Genomic DNA, 18,693 nt, shown 5'->3' on the forward strand with positions numbered 1-18,693 from the left:
TACAGGTGGCTTATGTCTTCCTTGCAAACCGAAAGCGAGAGAAAGTGAGAGTGGGATGGACAGCACGTGCGCTTATTTAACAAACTCGGATTCTTGGGAAAAAAAGACTACAGCTCCTCCTACGTATATAATGCTGCTGGACTACTCTGCAGAGAGCCGGCAAGGTCTCTTTCCCTCACCACAGATGCAACCGGACTCTTACAGCCGCGTCAGTTTTTTCAGACTTGTTGTTTACGTGCGGGGCTCGACCGGCTTTTCAGCCACGTCCTTGCCTTTGACTCCTCGCTCTTCGTCCTCCTCCGCGGGAGGAAGGCTCAAAAGCGCTTCGGGTATACGGAAAAGTTATTGGAAGTCGAGTTTAATTCCCTGGACGTATCTCTGAGGCTTCCTTGGCAACAATACGGAAGTGGTCTGCCCCTGCCTCTCGCTCCCTTTTTTAAAATCTCAGTCTAACGGTCAGCCCAGAGATGTTTCTGGTGGCCTCCCACCAAGCTCCAGCCAGGTCGGACGCGGGTTATCTTTTAGAGATCAGCCGGGACCAGCTACGTACTGCTGCCGCGACCCTTAAAATAGGCACCGGCACCCCCAGCTCGCTTTTCAAGCCTTTGCTCCCACACTCCAGCCCAAGAGAAACCATTCAATGAGGCTAGAAGGAGCGGCGGCTCCCCTCTCAAAATAAGTCCGTAGTTCCCCTGCCTAACTGAAAAAGTGCGCAGAGAGAAGGCGACCAAAGCGCCCTTTCCTAGCATAGGGGTGCGAGCGAGAACAAGAGCCCAGCAAAACCAAGCGAAGGGCAGCCTCGGTTGCTCCGTGGCGAGGGAGCTCTGGCAGGCAGCGCAACGCCTCGAAAGGTATCGGGGTCTAGCTTCCTCAAGCGCCCTCCGAGAACCCAGAAGGCTTGAATACTTTTCTCGTCTTTCCTTTCGCTATCAACTCCCTCCGTAGCAGGTTTTACAACATCTCTTGGTTTTCCCTCTTCCCCAAGACCAGCTGTTGCTTTGATCTCGCTTAAAGGTACGTCTAAAGCACCAGATGCAATCCCCCCTCCGCCCTTTGAAGGCTCCGCGATTGCAGCCTGACGGGCTGGTTCAGCGAGTCTTCTCCCTCCCCTCCCTCCCCTCGGGTTTAAACGTGCAGGGGAACAGAGCCAGTCGGGGCGCTTTAATTTAGAGTGGACGAAAGCCACGGAGCGTCCGGGGATGCGACGCCGCTCCGGAAGGCGGCCGGAAAGCGTTTCCAGTGGCATAGCGCCCGCCCACATTTCGCAAGAGGCGTGTTGTGAGTTTGGCTCAGGTGTTTGCTGTTGTTGAAGTGGGGAGTGCTGCCGAAGGTGTGTGCTCCCCCGTGCCTTTTTTGCTATCTGGAGCGTGCTTCTGTTCTTACTGATGGAAGGGAAAAGAAGAGTATTTACTTTGTTTTTTAATTTGTCTTAATAGGACCCATGAGCCAGTTTTTACTTCTCGGCTCTGCGCTTGGTTCCTCTGTGGTCCTGATTGTTCGTTATTAAGATAAGCTAGAAATTGTCAAGAAAATGAACAAGCCCCCAAACAACCAGCTAGAATTTAACTAATTCTTCTGGAAGCGGCTACCTGGAAGCGTTTGCCCTTCATTCTTCTAAAAAGAGAACCTGGTGGGGCTTCTTAAAAAAGGTGACTCTCTTAACTTGTGCTGAAATCCTTGCGTGCTTTCATACAGAAAACTCATAGTATTATCATTGAGACGATATTGTGCTCTGGTTGAGCTTCCTTGACTTTCTGTAGAAACAAAACCAAGATTAGAAACCAGAAAAATCAGAAACAAAAAGTCATGTTTGATTTCTTTGCTAAAAGTCTGTGAGGCTGTGTGACTTCCCCCCCTGTGAAAACAAAATATTTCTTTTACTTTCTGTTGTTTAATAAATATATTCACATAAACCTTTCCTGTTGTATGAATAAGTGCATGTTGTTACCCTTCTCATTTGAGTAGTTCAGATGTTGTTTTCCTATTTTGCTGGAATGAATTTCAATGTAGACTTAAATCATTTAGCATCTCCTTTTCCTTTGTTTTATGCAGTGTCATGGCTGAGGCAAGACAGCCCATTCACTTTTTAGATGTTTGTAATCAAAAATTCTCAGAATTCCTGTTCAACGCCGAACATAAATGCTTGGTGTGGTTGAGAGAAATTGAGGAGGAAGCCATGAAGATATTTGATAGGTACAGAATCTTTTGAATCTTGCAAAATAGAAAGTTTATTAAGTTTTTACTCCCAAGGATTGTAACATGATTTCAGGCCATATTTTCACTCCAAAGGTTAGGGTTATTGCAGAGAGCAGGATTTTTTAAACTCTGTTCCATGGAACCCTAGGGTTTCATGAAAACCTGATGGGGTTCTGGGGCAAAAAAAAAAAAAGGTGACACAGCCACTTTTTAATCAGTAGAGCATTGCCGCTTGGTCAGAGATTTGGGAATTTATTTATTTCTAACTAACAGGTTCTGCGGCCTGAAAAAATTTGAAAACCCCTAGCATAGATCAGCATATCCACTATTCTGCAAGAAAGGCAAATGCCTAGCTCCTCTCTTTTTGGGAAGGAGAACAAGGCTTTCTTTGGGTGGCATATAAATTTAATAAATTCTCCTCCTCCTCTATACTTCCTTTGTCCATCCTGTTCCAAATACAAATTAAGTTATTAGTTGGGTGGAGGGTTGCCCTGAGTTTATGGATTCTTTTGCTATCAATGTAAAGAATATATTATAAGTTGGTTAGATAGTAAGTCAAGAATATTTTAAGTTACATCTTAACATGTGTCAAGGAAGCAAGATACAGACTTCCCTGTGTTGCTGTTAATTGCAATGTTGAGATCTGTAGGCTTTTTTTTTTTTTTTTTGGACCAGTAACAATTTCAGTACTGAACCAGAACTGATGCCCAAAACACCATCTCAGAAGAAGTATCGGAAAAAGAAGCGGTCTTCATTGTTTAAAGATGAAAATAAAGAACTGATTAGAAAAAGGTAGCAAACCAATTAACAATATTTAAGCTTCTATATTGGAATTGTACCCAAAGGTCTCAGTTTTTATGGATTTTTCTTCTGCTATTTTTGTGACTCAAGATAAAGAGTTTGCCATGTTATTACAAAACTATACTTAGTCCTGTAGTGCTTCATAGTTATATTTTCATCTCCTAAAACTTCTGTACAAAAACTTCCTTTTTCATACTTGTTTAATTTCCCTGCAAACTGCTCAAAATGTCAGCCCATGAATTCTACTTAAAGGCAAAATGTTATCCATTACCCTTTGCTGGTAAAAATGAAATGGTTGCAGTACATCTGAACACAAAGTAATAGTGCCTCACATCTCACTTTTAAATTAGCATGCAATAGTCTAATTGGTCTGCCTAGCAATTTTATACTTTTAAGACACATTTATGTGCTCATTCATTTGTCTAACTGCACTTAGTAGTCTCTATACTTTATTAGGCAACTAGACAGTCTAGTAAATACATAGTGATGTAATGTGGAAATTATTTCTGTTTCTAGTGCCATCTTGTTGCTTAAAACAAGAACAATTTGATTTATTGAAATTGTTTTAATTTGTGAATTAATCTTTTGTTTGTTCTTTAAGATTGTCTAGAGGACATGGCAGTGTAAAGACTGCATCCTTTCAGAAGCTTTCTCCAAGAAGAGGACTGAATAACCATGATGTGAGGGACACAATATCCTTGCCAGATATTATGACAAACTCTTCTAAAGGAAGTTCAGAAGTACAGTATAAGATAGCTGTGGATCCAGGAGAGGAACCATTTGGTATTGGCTGCTGTAAAAATGGTGAAGTAGGAGAAAAAAGGAATAAGGACATGCATGGAATCCCTAAAATTTTTACTGTGCATTCAGATGACCATTTAGTTGATGGATCAAGGATCACTGATATTGCCATTATGTCAGACAATCCTGTCATGGTAGTTCCAGACACCACTGATTCAATAAAGGCAGAAAAAAATAGGGATGCATCAAGCTTACAAAGTATATCCACTCCAAAAACCTTCCCAAATGGGAAGCACAAATGTGAAGAAGAAATTCCACCCCAAGAATTAGTTAATAATAATTTGGACCCAGAGGGAGAACTCTCCCAAAACCTGAAAGAAAGCACTGGTGCCTCCACAGGGCCTCTATCAGGCCATCGTCCTCTAAGTAGACCACACAAAAATCCAAGGATCTCACTTGTGGAGAAATACTCGCTGAGCAATAAAAGAAAAAGCACGATTCGAAAATCTATCAGCAGGACAATTGCCAGGAAGCAAGTAGCTCAGGACTCATCATCCACTTCAAGTCGAGTAAGCTGTAAGTAAAGGCAATCACCAGATCAATATGTAACTTTTGTAAGTTGTAGGAGAGTTGATAGCTCCAACTCTCTTGCTTTTTTCTATAGAAATTATAGTATAGGGCTGTGAATATTTTTCAAAAGAGGTGTTTTTCAATGCTAGGACCACATTCAGAGTACCTCTTTTTCAATTATTAAAGCAGCCTTTTTCTAGGCTCGTGTGGCTGCTTTGGAAGCCTCTCCAGGCTGTATTTACATAAGTCACCCAGAGTCACCCGCTGGGGGAGATGGGCGGCATATAAATTTAATAAATAAATAAATAAATAAAATAAGTCCACAACTAATTCAATACACTTTTTTCCAGCATTTTTCTTCTTTTGGAGGAAAATTTATTATAGTATCACTTCCTCCTTGTATTGTCTTATGAAGTGGCATTGTCTTTAGTGCATGTAGTCTGCTTCCTGTTTTCGGTAGACTAGGCTCCTCTGAACAAAACACTGATAATTCCTTTTATTGCAACAAACTTTTGCTTACATTTCCCACTGATTTAATACTAATGTAAAATCTCGTCACTTTTTGTTATGCATGGTGAAAGTGAAAATGCGCTCATAACTGGATCACCTGAGATAGTCTTCTGATTATTTCATATATGATATACAGGATTAAAGTCCTCTACACTTCAGAGGCCTCAACATGTTTAAGGCTGTATCTACTGCTAGTTGATAGAGTAAATTCTGATTTTTGCAAACTTAGATTTATAGCTGAGCTTGCCCCTTTTCTAATTCAAATCTGGTAAGGATCTGCAGAGCAGTATTTGCTTTCATCTCTAAGAAGTCAAAAATTAAATCTTGAATATATACAGTTAGTTTAATATGTTTCTAGCCTTTGTTGGTAACATGTTTCCTGAAAAAAGTGTGTTTATTGTATGCTGTAGACTTGTATGATTACAGGTACTCATAATATTGTTACAAGTGAATAAGAAACAAACCTTTCATGGAAAGCCAAATGAATACAATTTTTGGAATGAATAACCAGCTGTCTGTCCACTAGGACTGTAATGATCAAACCTAGGCTTTGTGTAACAACATAAATTTTGGTGGCTAAATTTAGGATAAGCGTATTATTATTATTTAAATGTATGTGCCACCCAACTTCCAGCGACTCAGGGTGCTTTACAAATTATTTAAAAGATAATAAAAACAACAATAACAAAAAAGTAGAGATGGCAGAATAACAAACCAGATGGAAACCAAAGAAAACAACCTAGGTTAAAAGGAGACTTTTGTCATCCTCACCAGAGGCCTCTCATATCCCTCAAAGCCATATGTATTGAATCCCATTTATGCAACCGAAGGGCATCTGTAGAGTTTTCAGATGTTGTCGGTGGATAAAGGGCAGATCAAAAATCTGAAGGAGAAATCATCTGAACCCTGCTATGAACTGCATGTCAGATAGCATTTGGACAAGCACTGAGTCTTATAAATTGTCATAGATCAAAGGAATCTTGTGTGCAAAAATATAGCTGACAACAAAAAGGAAATCCAAATTATTGTGACAAAAAATAAACTGAAGTGAAGTAATGGAAGGAAGCTCAGGTTGGGAATATAGGCAGAATAAGCTTTGTGATAGACCACTGTATCAGAAATTACAGTGTCAATTTTTTTAAATGGCCTGAAAGTTTTGCCTGCTCTTTGTAGAGATTTGATCTAAAATTACATGTTATGAATCACATGGGATTCTTGCTACAAATTACATCTCCATATCAATGCCCATTAAAGTGGCATGATAAAACACATAACCTGTTAATGTTACCAAAGCAGGTGCAAAATGAGAACTTAGCCTGAAGATTCCATTTTTGATAGAAAGTCCATCTTATTCATAAAATGTTACCACGTGCAGTCTGTTGGGGATGCAGGCTGTCCCTAATAGAGGATAGATCCAACCTAGATCCTATTCAGTGTCTTGTCTTTTGCAATTTTAATCCAAGGACCTAGAAAGCAGAAATGTGGTTGGGATGCAGCTTCCAAATACAAAGGTTTTCCTCTCAATAAAAAAAGGACAGGAAAGAAGTTCACAAACGTATGTGTCTCTTGCAATAAGGAAAATGCTGGAATTCCTCCTGCATTTCCCTTTTATTAACAGCACTTCTTGATGCATCCCTATACTTACTACATTTATTCAACTCATGATTTAGTCTAACATTTCCATTCTCCAGGCCATAGTTCCACTGAAGTATTTATGGATGATGAAAACAGCAAACACAGGTAAGCAAACTCTTGAAAACCTTTGAAGGATTCTAATAATAATTTGGGGGAAACTCCACTAAACATTGCTGAACTTAGTCTTGAGTCAACAAACATATTCTGAATCTGTAAACCTTCGAAATTGTTTGAAAATTTGAAAAAGTTTTGACTAGAATCCTATGGTTCTATTTATATACTCAAAATTAACATTATATTAAATGGTTCAGAATCATACAGCATCCAGACATCTAATTATAGAATTTGTGTTTTTCTTGAGTTGGAAAAGAGGTAATTCTTGCAACAATGATGTTTATGTCTTTTCTGACAATGCCACCAACTCTTTTTTGAGGAATGGGGGGGAAAGATGATTACAATACATCATTAGATTGTGTAAAATACAAATGACAAGCAACAAGAAATAAAATTTCCCTAAATTTTGAATCAATGGGAAGAAAACAATTCAGGGCATAATTTTGTGATTTTTAACAACCTTTGAATCTCAAATAGCAGTGAAATTGAATAAATAAAATGCTATTTAAGTTTAAAAAAAACTCTGCAAAATGCATGAAATGCTTTGAGATGGGTAAGATGCTAAAAACAGTTGCTTTGTAGTATTTCAGACAGGCTGCTTTGATCATTTTGAGCTGAATTTGAAACAGATCAAATCTGAAACATTTTCTATACCCCATCTCAAAATATTTCATGCATTTTGCAGAGGTGGTATTTTTTTTTTTTACTTTAATAGTATTTTGCTCATTCCAGCAAGGGAAATAATATTCAGAGGTAGTTTATTAGTGAAATTCCCCCAAACGTGCAGTGAAAAATCAGGAAAGGGAAAAATAGAAAGAAAAATATTTTCTTCTCCAAATACCTCCAGGTTTTGTTGTTTATTTGCTTTGGTTTTATTCTTGAGTTTACCTGTATAAGCATTTGTATTTCCTTGGGATAAATATTTGCAAGGATTATTTTTCTCTCCTGGTACCTCTCTTTGAAGGCTGGTGTTAAATGTCTATATAGCACATTCCAGATCTGTCTCCCATGTTTTTGCACTTCGCCCCTTTTTAAGGACAGCTCCGTCTAACAAATATTACAGTTATCTAAATAACAGGTGACTAAGGTAAGGTGGCTGTAGTAAAATTCTTCTTTTCCAAGTCATGGAAAAGTTCACTACAGCTTTTATACATACTAGGACATAGGTTACGGTGGCACCACCTAACAGTTTTTAAGTTGACTTTTGGCACATTTGCCCATAAGACTGATCATTGCTGGCATCTTAGGAAACTGTATAGTTCAAGTCATTTGTACTGTGCTACTGAAGATCAGGGTTCTTCAGAGACAGCTGGGTACCTGAGCCTGTTACTGATTGATTGTTTTAAACGTCCTCAGAGTTAATAGTATATTCACTTTACATTTATGCTATATGCAACATAAACAAGTGAATGCTGGTTGGGTAATATTTACCAATTAATAAGAATGCTTAAACAATGATGAATATCAGCCCTTTAAAATCAAACAAATCTCTTTAATATTATACTGAACTCTTTTATGAAACACAGCAGATTCTCCTGAAAGACTTTTAATGTATGGAAAGAGGACTTGGGATTTGAAGTTTGGAGTCAGCTTGGATCTCTTTGAGATATAAAACTCCCTTTAATTCTATGGACCATAAAAATAATTCATAGATTCCCGAACAATTATTTTAAATCTTTTTAGATTGTGATAAAGGGACTGTAATCAGATCATTAGATGGGATCATTTCTGGTGGCAATGCCTATTCAGTTTTTCATTTCATTTGAATATTTTCAAGAAAACTGGAAAAAATAGACAAATCTTTAATAATTCTACTGACGTTTTATGGTCCATTTTTTTCTAGGATATATAAATGATGAACACAAGACATTATTTTTTGTTGTTAGGTGCTAGATTTACTATGGCAAAATGCTGGAAAAGTAAAATACATTTTAATCGTTGATCAGTGCAGGAAATAGCATTTGGTGAAAAATTAACATGGCAGCAAAAAATCTTGAACAATCCTTTAATTAAAAATTAATGAACAACTGGTATTCATTTTTGCTATATTAGAAAAATATAGGGATTTATTTATTTAGCTCTTGTGCAGATTCTAATGTTTCAGCATTGAATAGGAACTAAGGTACATATGTGTGATGTCCCTATGATTATTTATGGATTATATGTTTAAAGAAGGTACTGTTTTTAGAAATGTGTTGGTTGGAGATGTGTGTATATTTGTTGTATGCAGATGATGCCATATTGTTGGCTAAGAATCTGAAAGATTTCCAGCAAATGTTAGATTGTATGATGCAGCGAATCATACTGTATGATTGTATGATGCAGTGGATCATACTGAAAATTACCATATTGAAGATGAGGTAAGTGATGGGGAAAATGGAGTGAATGATTGCAAGTTATACCTAAAAGACAAAAATCAGAGCAAGTAAATGAATTTATATACCTTAGTAGAATGTTTACTAAAGATGCGGAAATGGAGGAAGAAATTATAGGACACATAAATACTGGTAAAAAGATAGTGAATAGTATGTGGATTGTTGTGAAGATTATTGAAAAAAGTGCAAATGGTTATGTTTGAGAGTGTGTTTCTGCCCACTCTCTTAGGTGGAAATGAGAGTTGGATGTGTTATAAGAAACATAAATGTAAGCTGGCTGCAGTGGGAATGGGTTGCTTAAGAAATATGAGTGGTAAAATAGGAAGAAATAGGGACAAGAATGAATTGATGAATGAATGTGGTATTAATACAAAAGTGAAAAATAAACACTGTACATTGGTGGTATGGCCAGACAGAAAATATGAATGAGGATCAAATCACAAAGCTAATACAGTGCCTTTGGAAAGTGTTCAGACCCGCTTCACTTTTTTCAATTTTGTTATGTTGCAGCCTAATACTACAATCGTTCAAATTCATTTTTTCCTCATTAATGTACACTCAGTACCCCATAATGACAAAGTGAAAACAGAATTTTAGAAATGTTTGCAAATGTATGAAAAAGGAAAAACTGAAATATCACATTGGCATAACTATTCAGACCCTTTGCAACAACACTTGAAATTTAGCTCAGGTGCCTCCCATTTCTCTTGATAGTTGCTGAGCTGTTTCTACACCTTGACTGGAGTTCACCTGTGGTAAATTAAATTGATTGGACATAATTTGGAAAGGCACACACCTCTCTATAGAAGGCCTCACAGCTGACAATACATACTGTACCAGGGCAAAAGCCATGAGGTCAAAGGAGCTGCCTGCAGAGCTCAGAGACAGGATTATTGCAAGGCACAGATCTGGGGAAGGCTACAGAAAAAATTCTGCTGCACCGAAGGTTCCCAAGAGCAGTGGCCTCCATAATTCTCAAATGGAAGAAGTTTGGCAAAACCAGGACTCTTCCAAGAGCTGGTCACCTGGCCAAACTGAGCAATCGGGGGAGAAAAGCCTCAGTAAGAGAGGTGACCAAGAACCCGATAGTCACTCTGACTGAGCTCCAGAGATCCTGTGTGGAGATGGGACAAAGCTCCAGAAGGACAACCATCACTGCAGCCCTCCAGTGATCTGGCCTTTATGACAGAGTGGCTAGACGGAAGCCTCTCCTCAGTGCAAAACACATGAACGCCCACTTGGAGTTTGCCAAAAAGCACCTGAATGACTCTCAGACTGTGAGGAACAATTCTCTGGCCTGATGAAACCAAGATTGAACTGTTTGGCCTCAATTCTAAATGTTACGTCTGGAGGAAACCAGGCACTGCTCATCACCTGCCCAGTACCATCCCAACAGCAAAGCATGGTGGTGGCAGCATCATGCTGTGGGGGTGTTTTTCAGCAGCAGGGACTGGGAGATTGGTCAGAGTTGAGGGAAAGCTGAATGGAGCAAAGTACTGAGATATCCTCAATGAAAACCTGTTCCACAGTGCTCAGGACCTTAGACTAGGCCGAAGGTTCACCTTCCAACATGACAACGATTCTAAGCACACAGCCAAGACAACACAGGAATGGCTTAGGGACAACTCTGTGAATGTCCTAGAGTGTCCCAGCCAGAGCCCTGACTTGAACCCTATTGAATATCTCTGGAGAGACCTGGAAATGGCTGTCCACTGATGGTCCCCATCCAACCTGATTGAGCTTGAGAGGATTTGCAAAGAAGAATGGCAGAACATCCCCCAATCCAGGTGTGCAAAGCTTGTTGCTTCATCCCGAAAAAGATTCAAGGCTGTAATTGCTGCCAAAGGTGCTTCAACAAAGTATTGAGGAGACGGCCTGAATACTTAAGTACATGTGATATTTCAGTTTTTTCTTTTTAATAAATTTACAGACATTTCTAAAATTCTGTTTTCACTTTGTCATTATGGGATACTGAGTGTAGATTAATGAAAAAAAAATGAATTTGAATGATTGTAGTATCAGTAGTATCAGACTGCAACATAACAAAATTGAAAAAAGTGAAGGGGGCCTGAATACTTTCCGAATGCACTCTATATGAAGAAAAAATGAATAGGTGAAGAAGAATGGGAAGATAGGATTTTGCTGATGAGATCCTGAAAGTGTCAGAGCTGGTAAGTTGAAAGAAAAAACAATACATGAATCAGTAGTGGAAGCAAATATGGCCTGCAAAGATAGAAAGTTATGGAGAATACTGTGAATGATGCTGCTGGAAACTAGAAACTAAAATGAAGTTTAGTTAGGTTTCCTTTTTTTCCCTGTTATCTCCTGCCTTTAATTTCTTTTTCTTAGAACGTTTCATTTTTTCCCCTGTGTTTTGCATAACATTGCTTCCCTGAAAGGAAATAGTATGGTGGATGTAGATACATAGGTAGTCCTCATTTAGCAACCACAATTGGGAATGGCAGGCATTAAGTGAAGCAGTTGCTAAGTGAAACCATGACGGTGCTTATGATCTTACTTCAGCTTTCCTTTGCTTTAGAGACCTGCAAAGGTGGTAAATGCAAGGACTGGTCACAAAGTTACTGTTTCATCACCTTCGTAACTGCAAAGAGTAGTTAAATGAGGTGGTCGCTAAATGAGGACTATCTGTGTGTGTGAGAATGTGTATGTGTGTGTATATACACACACATACATACACATACATATATACACACGTACATTTTCACTGTTTTTACACTGTTATTCTTACATTTTTTGTGAATTGTGAATTGTATGTTTAAATAATGTCTGTTGATCACAGTATATTTAAATAAAATAATAAAAACAGGAAAAAACGAAATGGCTAATATTTGCCAAAATTCTCTCTTAGGCCTTTGACACAGAATGCTGAATTAGGAGAGGTAAGGTCTTGGAGATGCACCTGTTGGGTTTATGTGATGGATTGCCTTTTGCCTTCAGTGTAGTTCTCTGAACTCTGATCACAATTCTTAAGATATCTCTAAGGCTATGATAGTTGGATTTACTATATTCCAGTTAATTATCCAGTCAAGGTTGTGGGTGACTAATGCTTCAGGTCAACTATTGGAATGCACAGATTTTAATTCTGTGGAGATTGGGGCATGTCCAATCCCACCAAATTCAATGGATTTAGGTGCATCAAAATGCATGGGATCTACTGGACAGAGAATAAATAACGCTAAGCCTCCAAGTTCAACTCTGCATTTTAATACCTGATATGATCTTGGGAAGGTGTTTTTATTTGACACTTTTGTTTTCTATTGTGTCTTTTGTGAAGAATTTTGTTCAATTATCTCATTTAAGGGGCTTTAGGATTATATAACAGTGAACAATCAACCACCATACAAGAAGACTTATTGTGTCTATAAACTGAAGGAAATAACCTGAAGTTACTGCTTCAAATTGTGGGGTATTCTTAATCTCTGTTTACCTAGGCAAGGTAAGTGTTAGATCAGTGTTTCTCAATCTTGGCAGCTTGAAGATATGTAGACTTCAATTGCCAGAATTCCCCAGCCAGCATGAGAAGGTTGAGAAACACTGCCTTAGATGTACTGATGGTGGTCTACCCAAGTACTGTCCCTCTTTCTAAGAAGCACTAAAGTCAGCTAAGAGCTGCCACCTTCAGGGACGTATTTATGTGAGATAGGCTAGATATTACACATAAGTTACTTATTTCACAAAATGAGAAACAACAGTTCTTGCATTTGTTCCCATTGATAGCCCTGCTGCTTTGATTTTTTTCCTGCCTTTTCTAATCAAGTAGCACCTTGACACATGTAGTCATCTTAAAATTAGAGCCCAGAAATGGGAGAATATTGTAAGAGGAATTTGCTTTATCTACAGAGTACAGAAGTGACACGTATTTTTTTTCTTAGTCTCTGAACAATCTACAAAAAGAGCCTGGTGTTCTGGATGCATCTAGTCTAATTGTTAGCACCCCTGTGCACAATCCAGCACAACTTGAGAGGCGCCAAGAAAAGACTTACAGTAAAGGTAAATAATGTCATGAACAGCTAGGAGTTTCATTAAATGCTGTTAAAAACCTTCAAGCAAATTTGGAAGTTGCTTTTTAATTGCTAGGGATCATTTATTCCATTTTTCCCTACACAGGTAGTCCTCATTTAGTGACCACAATTGGGACCAGCAACTTGGTCATTAAGCAAAGTGGTCACTAAGTGAAACTGACTGTGCTTACAATCTTACTTCAGCTTTCTTTTGCTTTACAGGCCTGCGAAGGTCATAAATGTGAGGATTGGTTGTAAAGTTGCTTTAAAAAAAAAATGGTTAAAAAGGGAAATTACAGGCAATTGCCTGCAGGTGACTCTATTAAGGAAGAGCTAGGCTAAAAATAAACCAAACTGATTGTCATTCCCCTTTGAAATATAATCCCACCTAATTGCCTGATTGTTTACATTAAACTAAAAAACTTTCTCATGGAGAAGTGGATCCCTGTTAAAGTAGCTGTGATTTTACAAAGCTGATTCTTGAAAAGATAAACTAGGGGGAAAAAAATAAAAAAAATAAAATCACCCCTTTTCCCTATTGTTAACTTTCTTATGCCACTTTAATATCAGCTTTTTGCAAATAGTCCAAAAAATATTATTTTAACTCTACCAATCTATCTTAATTTTCAAAATCCCCCCCAAAAATGAAAAGTGCCAAGAGGAATACTTATCTGCTATAAGAAGCCTTTTTTAAAGTGAAGAATAATTTGCATTTAAAAGGTGCATTAGAAATGGGGATCGGTTGGTTTTAGTATCCATTAAGCAGGCTGCTCCTCAGCTTTGAATGAAGTTGTAATCCTCACCTCCCAGCTGCTCCACTTGTGGGTTCCTTGCAAAAACCTCCATTCTTGCAATTTACTCACAAGGAGCAGCCGTTCAGAGAACTCATAGGTTAATTTCAAGCTTTCCCCATTGTCTGGAAGAATTTAAAGCATCTTGTAGTCCCGTAGTCCCGCTGGGTGCTAAAAAAGCTGAAGGGCTGTCTCCAAGCTCGAAGACAATCAAACCGCCATGCCAGCCACCAGAAGTGGAGGCCGTAAAGTTACTTTTTCATCGCCTTCATAACTGAACGGTTGTTAAATAAGGCAGTCGCTAAACAAGGGCTATCTGTATAATTTTTATGCGTATGATCTTGTCTGGACTTCTATTTGTAAGTCATAACTTAAGCGGTTGTCCTTACATTTGCTACAATATGTAGCATCTTGTCATTGTAATTAAAAGCATTTTATGAAGCAGTCTTGAATCTTGGCATAGTTTACTTAGGTTAGCACTACTAGGAACAAGTTCTGTCTACCATATATGCTTTGTTTCAACTTAGCTGCTATTACCAAACAGAAAGATGGATTTTGTGGCAAGACCTCTCTTACTAATTCTGCTTTCCTTGCAGACAGACTTGAAACTAAAATTACTGACACCCATATCAGTAATTCTGAAGATTTAGCCAGGAACAACAGTCCCTATGAACAAATGCAGAATATCCGGTATCCTTCCTTCCTTCCTTCCTTCCTTCCTTCCTTCCTTCCTTCCTTCCTTCCTTCCTTCCTTCCTTCCTTCCTTCCTTCCTTCCATCCATCCATCCATCCATCCATCCATCCATCCATAGGTGAATCTGGAATGGTTTCTCATAATTCAGAACAATAACTGTTCAGGGCAGCTACCTGAAACTGCTTCAGCTAAAAAGAGTTCTCTTAGAAACTATGGCAGGTCCTTATATTAGATATTTGTCTTTTAATTGAGAAACTGGTTACAAGCATTTTTTAAACAAAGATTTCTTGTGAACTTGTGTGGTTCTGGCACTCAGGCTGTTATAGGCATAACAGTCTAGATTGCTTAAGTGAGAACCTCCTACATATGTGATACTGTAATGCTGAGGTTATTTAGAGAGAGAAAAACTGAACTTAGAGTGAAATGATTTAGTAGCATGGGCAACATATCTTACAGAGTGCATAATTTCCAATAATGTTGAAGTTAATATATAAGTTTTTACGGTGGACACTGCTGACTTTCCTCCAAAATAGCATGTTGGAGAACTTGGTAACGATTAATACTTAAAAAATATAAAACATACACATTTATCTGTCAGTATTAGATTTATGAAATGAAATATGAATGGTTTCATTCTTTCAATAAGCAATTATCTGGAGTTATAATCATCTCATGACACTGAGTAGAGGAGTGCTGATTTAAAAGTGACTATTTGCCAGCTATCTAATCATTTTCCCAAACTAAATATTGGAGGGGAGAGGGTTGATAAAAAAAACATGAAAATAATGGAAGTTTAGCCTTATGGTTTGAGCATAGAAATAGTAGCTACATATACTGAATCTGGATTCCTGCTCTATATGATGATACAGTGTTAAAATAAGATAGGCAAAACTACCATTTTAAATGTGGCACTTAAATAGAGGATTATCTTGAAATTATTATTTCATCACTGGCCTTTTTATAAAACAGAATCTTGTGAAAGGTCCATGCCTCAGGAAAATAGAAAAGTTGATTTTCAGTGCTTTACACACACACACACACACACACACACACAGACTCTTATGTACATTCCCTCTCCCTCCCTCTTTCTATTTCTCCCTTTTCCCCAGTCTTAAGACTTTTCCAAAAGCTTATAGAGCACTTTGACTTTTGAGGAGACTTCTAACTTGTTCTTGAATGACAACTCTCAAACCTTTTGGTTATGCTGAACAGTGAAAGTCTTAAGTTCATCCATTAAACAAGAGTAAGTATGTAATTGAGAAAATTTGGTGTATGCTTACTCTTTTTTCCAGGAAACAAAGTTATAATCAAGCAGTGGAGGATCTACCTGCTCCTTCATGCACAAAAGATAAAAATCCTAGTCCTTCTAATCATAAAACTACATCCACTTCTGCAAAGAAAATACTATCAACTTCTGGCCCATCCAAGGTAAGTAAATATCAGATTAATACACTCTTATGTGTCCTTTTATGTCCAAGGAGTAAAAGCATGCATATTTTTCTGACAGATAATACAACCTTTCAGAAATTTCTTTCAAACCATGCAAAAGAATCAGCTTCTCAGATCTCCTGGGTCTTCAGGAAACAATGTCCCCAAACATAGTACTCCCAATAGATCTGCCTCCAAGGTAAGAGTGTATTTGTTTTTTGTTTTAAGTTTAAAAATAATAAAAACCTTTACATCAGGAAGACCTGCTATACACTGGTTAGAGGAACCAGATCTTTGTGGCAGAGAAAATATTCCACATGATGGATTCTGAATTCACCTCCTGTTTCAGTCATGTTGTAGAGCTAAGAGCCTCAGTATCAGACCTTAGAAAGCTGCAGCCAGCTGAATATCAGAAAACTAGATAAACTAATGGTATCAATATAAGACAATTCTATGCTTAAGGAGTTATAGCTCCTTACATCACATTCTTGCATCAAGATGAACACAATGATTCTATAAAATATCACAAAGTGGCAAATGAGAATAGGGGGTATCCAGGGAGAACACCAGTAAGAGAAGCTGAATGTGGTCAAATCTGTTTCTCCCCACCATGCACCCCCATCTCCCCCAGGAAAAACCAAGTTGGAAGCCAGAGACCAGAGAAAAAAAGTGAGTCAGCAAGGAAGGTCTTTTGTTTTGCTCAGACTCTTGATGTATCTGAAACATAGCTGAAATCCCTTTAAAGTAGGGGTTGAGGTTACATATGCTAATTTCAATGTTGAAGTCCATGCCTGCTCTGGCTAGTAGGATAATGAAGATATTTACCTTGAGCCTGCTGCCATATTGCATTTTTCCATGGTCCTTTGCTTTACTGATGTAGATAGGGCTATTGTTTAATCACACTGATGAATGAAATAGTCAGTAGGCGTTTACGTTCCTGGAAGCTAATTTGTATTTTCTTTCCATGTTCATTCTACAAAGGGGGAGTTTGTTGTAAGTAACTATTTTCCTTATTTTGTGGGTTGTGATCCTAGAGCTGCAAATTGTTTAAAAACACTAAACTGCCCTTTTCACCCTTTTTTGGACATGGGACATTCTGAATGTGCTGGTGTTTCATATCTGCACTGCCACGCTGCCTTGGTGTGACTTAATCGGGATAGAAAAGATGGGGAGAAAATGTGTTGGCAATCAGGCAGCAAATGGTCGTAGCAACTCCAGTTAATGTAAATCTTCCATATGTTTTAGGAAAAGGAGCGCCAACGTCTGGAGAGTCTTAGGAAAAAACAAGAAGCGGAGCAACAGAGAAAGCAAAAAGTGGAGGAAGAAAAGAGACGTCGGTTGGAAGAGATAAAACTGTTAAGTAACTGTTTATACCCTCATGCAAATTGGGATTACATTGGAAAATTTCTTTTAGCTATATTGTTATTGTGTCATTCAACTTCTGTGGAATGTGGACACTAAAGGAACAGATACATGTTTATAAAAATATAGTAAAACTATCAATGTAAACTTTTTGTTAGCAGTACGAAGAGTTTCATCAGAATAAATGAAGTGCTTTCTACATATTACACAGAAAGCGTGAAGAGCGACTACGAAAGGCATTGCAGGCTCGAGAACGGGTAGAGCAAATGGAGGAAGAAAAAAAGAAGAGAATGGAGCAGAAATTTTCTCAGTTTGATGAAAGAAATGACAAGGTGAAAAATGGCCTGACGACAGACTTTCTTCATGACAGTCTTAACATATTAACAGTTGTCTCTTAGTATGGAGTATTCAAACATCATAGTAAGCCATAAATCTGGAGGGAACGAAGAAGGTGCTGGTACATTTTGCTGGGTTGTTCCACTTATGCTCTGCTTGAACACATCCAGTGAAGGGGAGCCCACCATCTGTCTGGATAATCGGTTCATTAAGAATATACCTTCCTATAATTTAAATCCATTATTTTGCATTCTGTACTCTGGATTGATAGAAAATAAGTCTTGACTTCCTTATGTGACCTCTTTTGCTATAATATGATAGAGAGCTATCATATCTTCACCTCTTCTTGGAGCTGGACCTAACTATTCCCAATCCCTTTAATTTTCTTCATAGTATTTAGTTTCCAGTACCATGATCGTCCTTGCTGGTGTTCTCTGAGTCTTTTCCTGCTTGTTTGAATTCTTAAAGTGTGATGGCTGGTATTCATCTTGAGGTGGGGTCTGACAGTGAAGATATAAAACAGAATTATTATTTCCTATGATTTGGAAACTATACTTCTGTTGATACAATCTTAAATGTCATTTGCCTTTCTTTCTAGCTACATCACATTGCCAACTGATATTCAGTCTGTAATCAACTAGTATTTCAAGGTCTTTTTGCTAGTACAGTTATCAAGCCAGAACCGTCATTTGATTTATTTTTGTTAAATGTGTAATGTTGCATTTATCTCTGCTAAATTTCATACTGCTATTTTCAGCACATTTCTCTAACTTATCAAAAGATTTTAAATATTATTTCTGCCCTAGAGTATTAGTTATTCTGCCCAGTTCTGCAGATTTGATAAGCATTCTTCGCTTAATCCAATTAATTAATAAAATGGTTAAAAAATACAGCATTGCAAATTTAGAACGGACTTTAGTATTGATGTCAAACCAAGCAGTCTGTGTTCCTTGGATCCTCATCCTTTCCCCTTTTGAAGATTGAGGTAATGTTTATAATCTGGCATTTCCTCAGGATTTCTCAGAGATAATTCTTTGAGGCTTGGGCAGACTATCACCAAGTTCCTTCTGTAGTCTAATTCATCTGGGGCTGGAGATTTAAATTCAGATTAAATAGAT

General features: G+C 37.9%; 1 protein-coding gene across 7 annotated transcripts in view; it reads left to right on the forward strand.

Moving 5' to 3' along the window:
- Positions 1-18,693, forward strand: part of LOC103048679 (inner centromere protein-like) — a 27,766-nt gene continuing 9,073 nt past the window's right edge. The window contains exons 1-14 of one of the 7 annotated variants that reach the window (XM_025165617.2): positions 2-1,014; positions 1,437-1,649; positions 2,053-2,193; positions 2,872-2,988; positions 3,599-4,314; positions 6,510-6,558; positions 11,812-11,842; positions 12,836-12,953; positions 14,352-14,445; positions 15,742-15,877; positions 15,957-16,076; positions 16,859-16,870; positions 17,123-17,232; positions 17,451-17,571. In XM_025165617.2, the coding sequence (XP_025021385.1) occupies positions 2,057-2,193; positions 2,872-2,988; positions 3,599-4,314; positions 6,510-6,558; positions 11,812-11,842; positions 12,836-12,953; positions 14,352-14,445; positions 15,742-15,877; positions 15,957-16,076; positions 16,859-16,870; positions 17,123-17,232; positions 17,451-17,571 (1,761 nt within the window). In that variant the 5' untranslated portion in view covers positions 2-1,014; positions 1,437-1,649; positions 2,053-2,056. Of the gene's footprint in view, positions 1,015-1,211; positions 1,331-1,436; positions 1,650-2,052; positions 2,194-2,871; positions 2,989-3,598; positions 4,315-6,509; positions 6,559-11,811; positions 11,843-12,835; positions 12,954-14,351; positions 14,446-15,741; positions 15,878-15,956; positions 16,077-16,858; positions 16,871-17,122; positions 17,233-17,450; positions 17,572-18,693 lie in introns of those variants that run through there. The other 6 variants (XM_025165620.2, XM_025165616.2, XM_007426532.4 and 3 more) reach the window with 6 other exon arrangements.

This window comes from Python bivittatus, unplaced genomic scaffold (assembly GCF_059951505.1).
Source record: "Python bivittatus isolate LINGU-HERP-01145 unplaced genomic scaffold, Pbiv_v1 ctg000480_np1212, whole genome shotgun sequence".
Taxonomy (NCBI): domain Eukaryota; kingdom Metazoa; phylum Chordata; class Lepidosauria; order Squamata; family Pythonidae; genus Python; species Python bivittatus.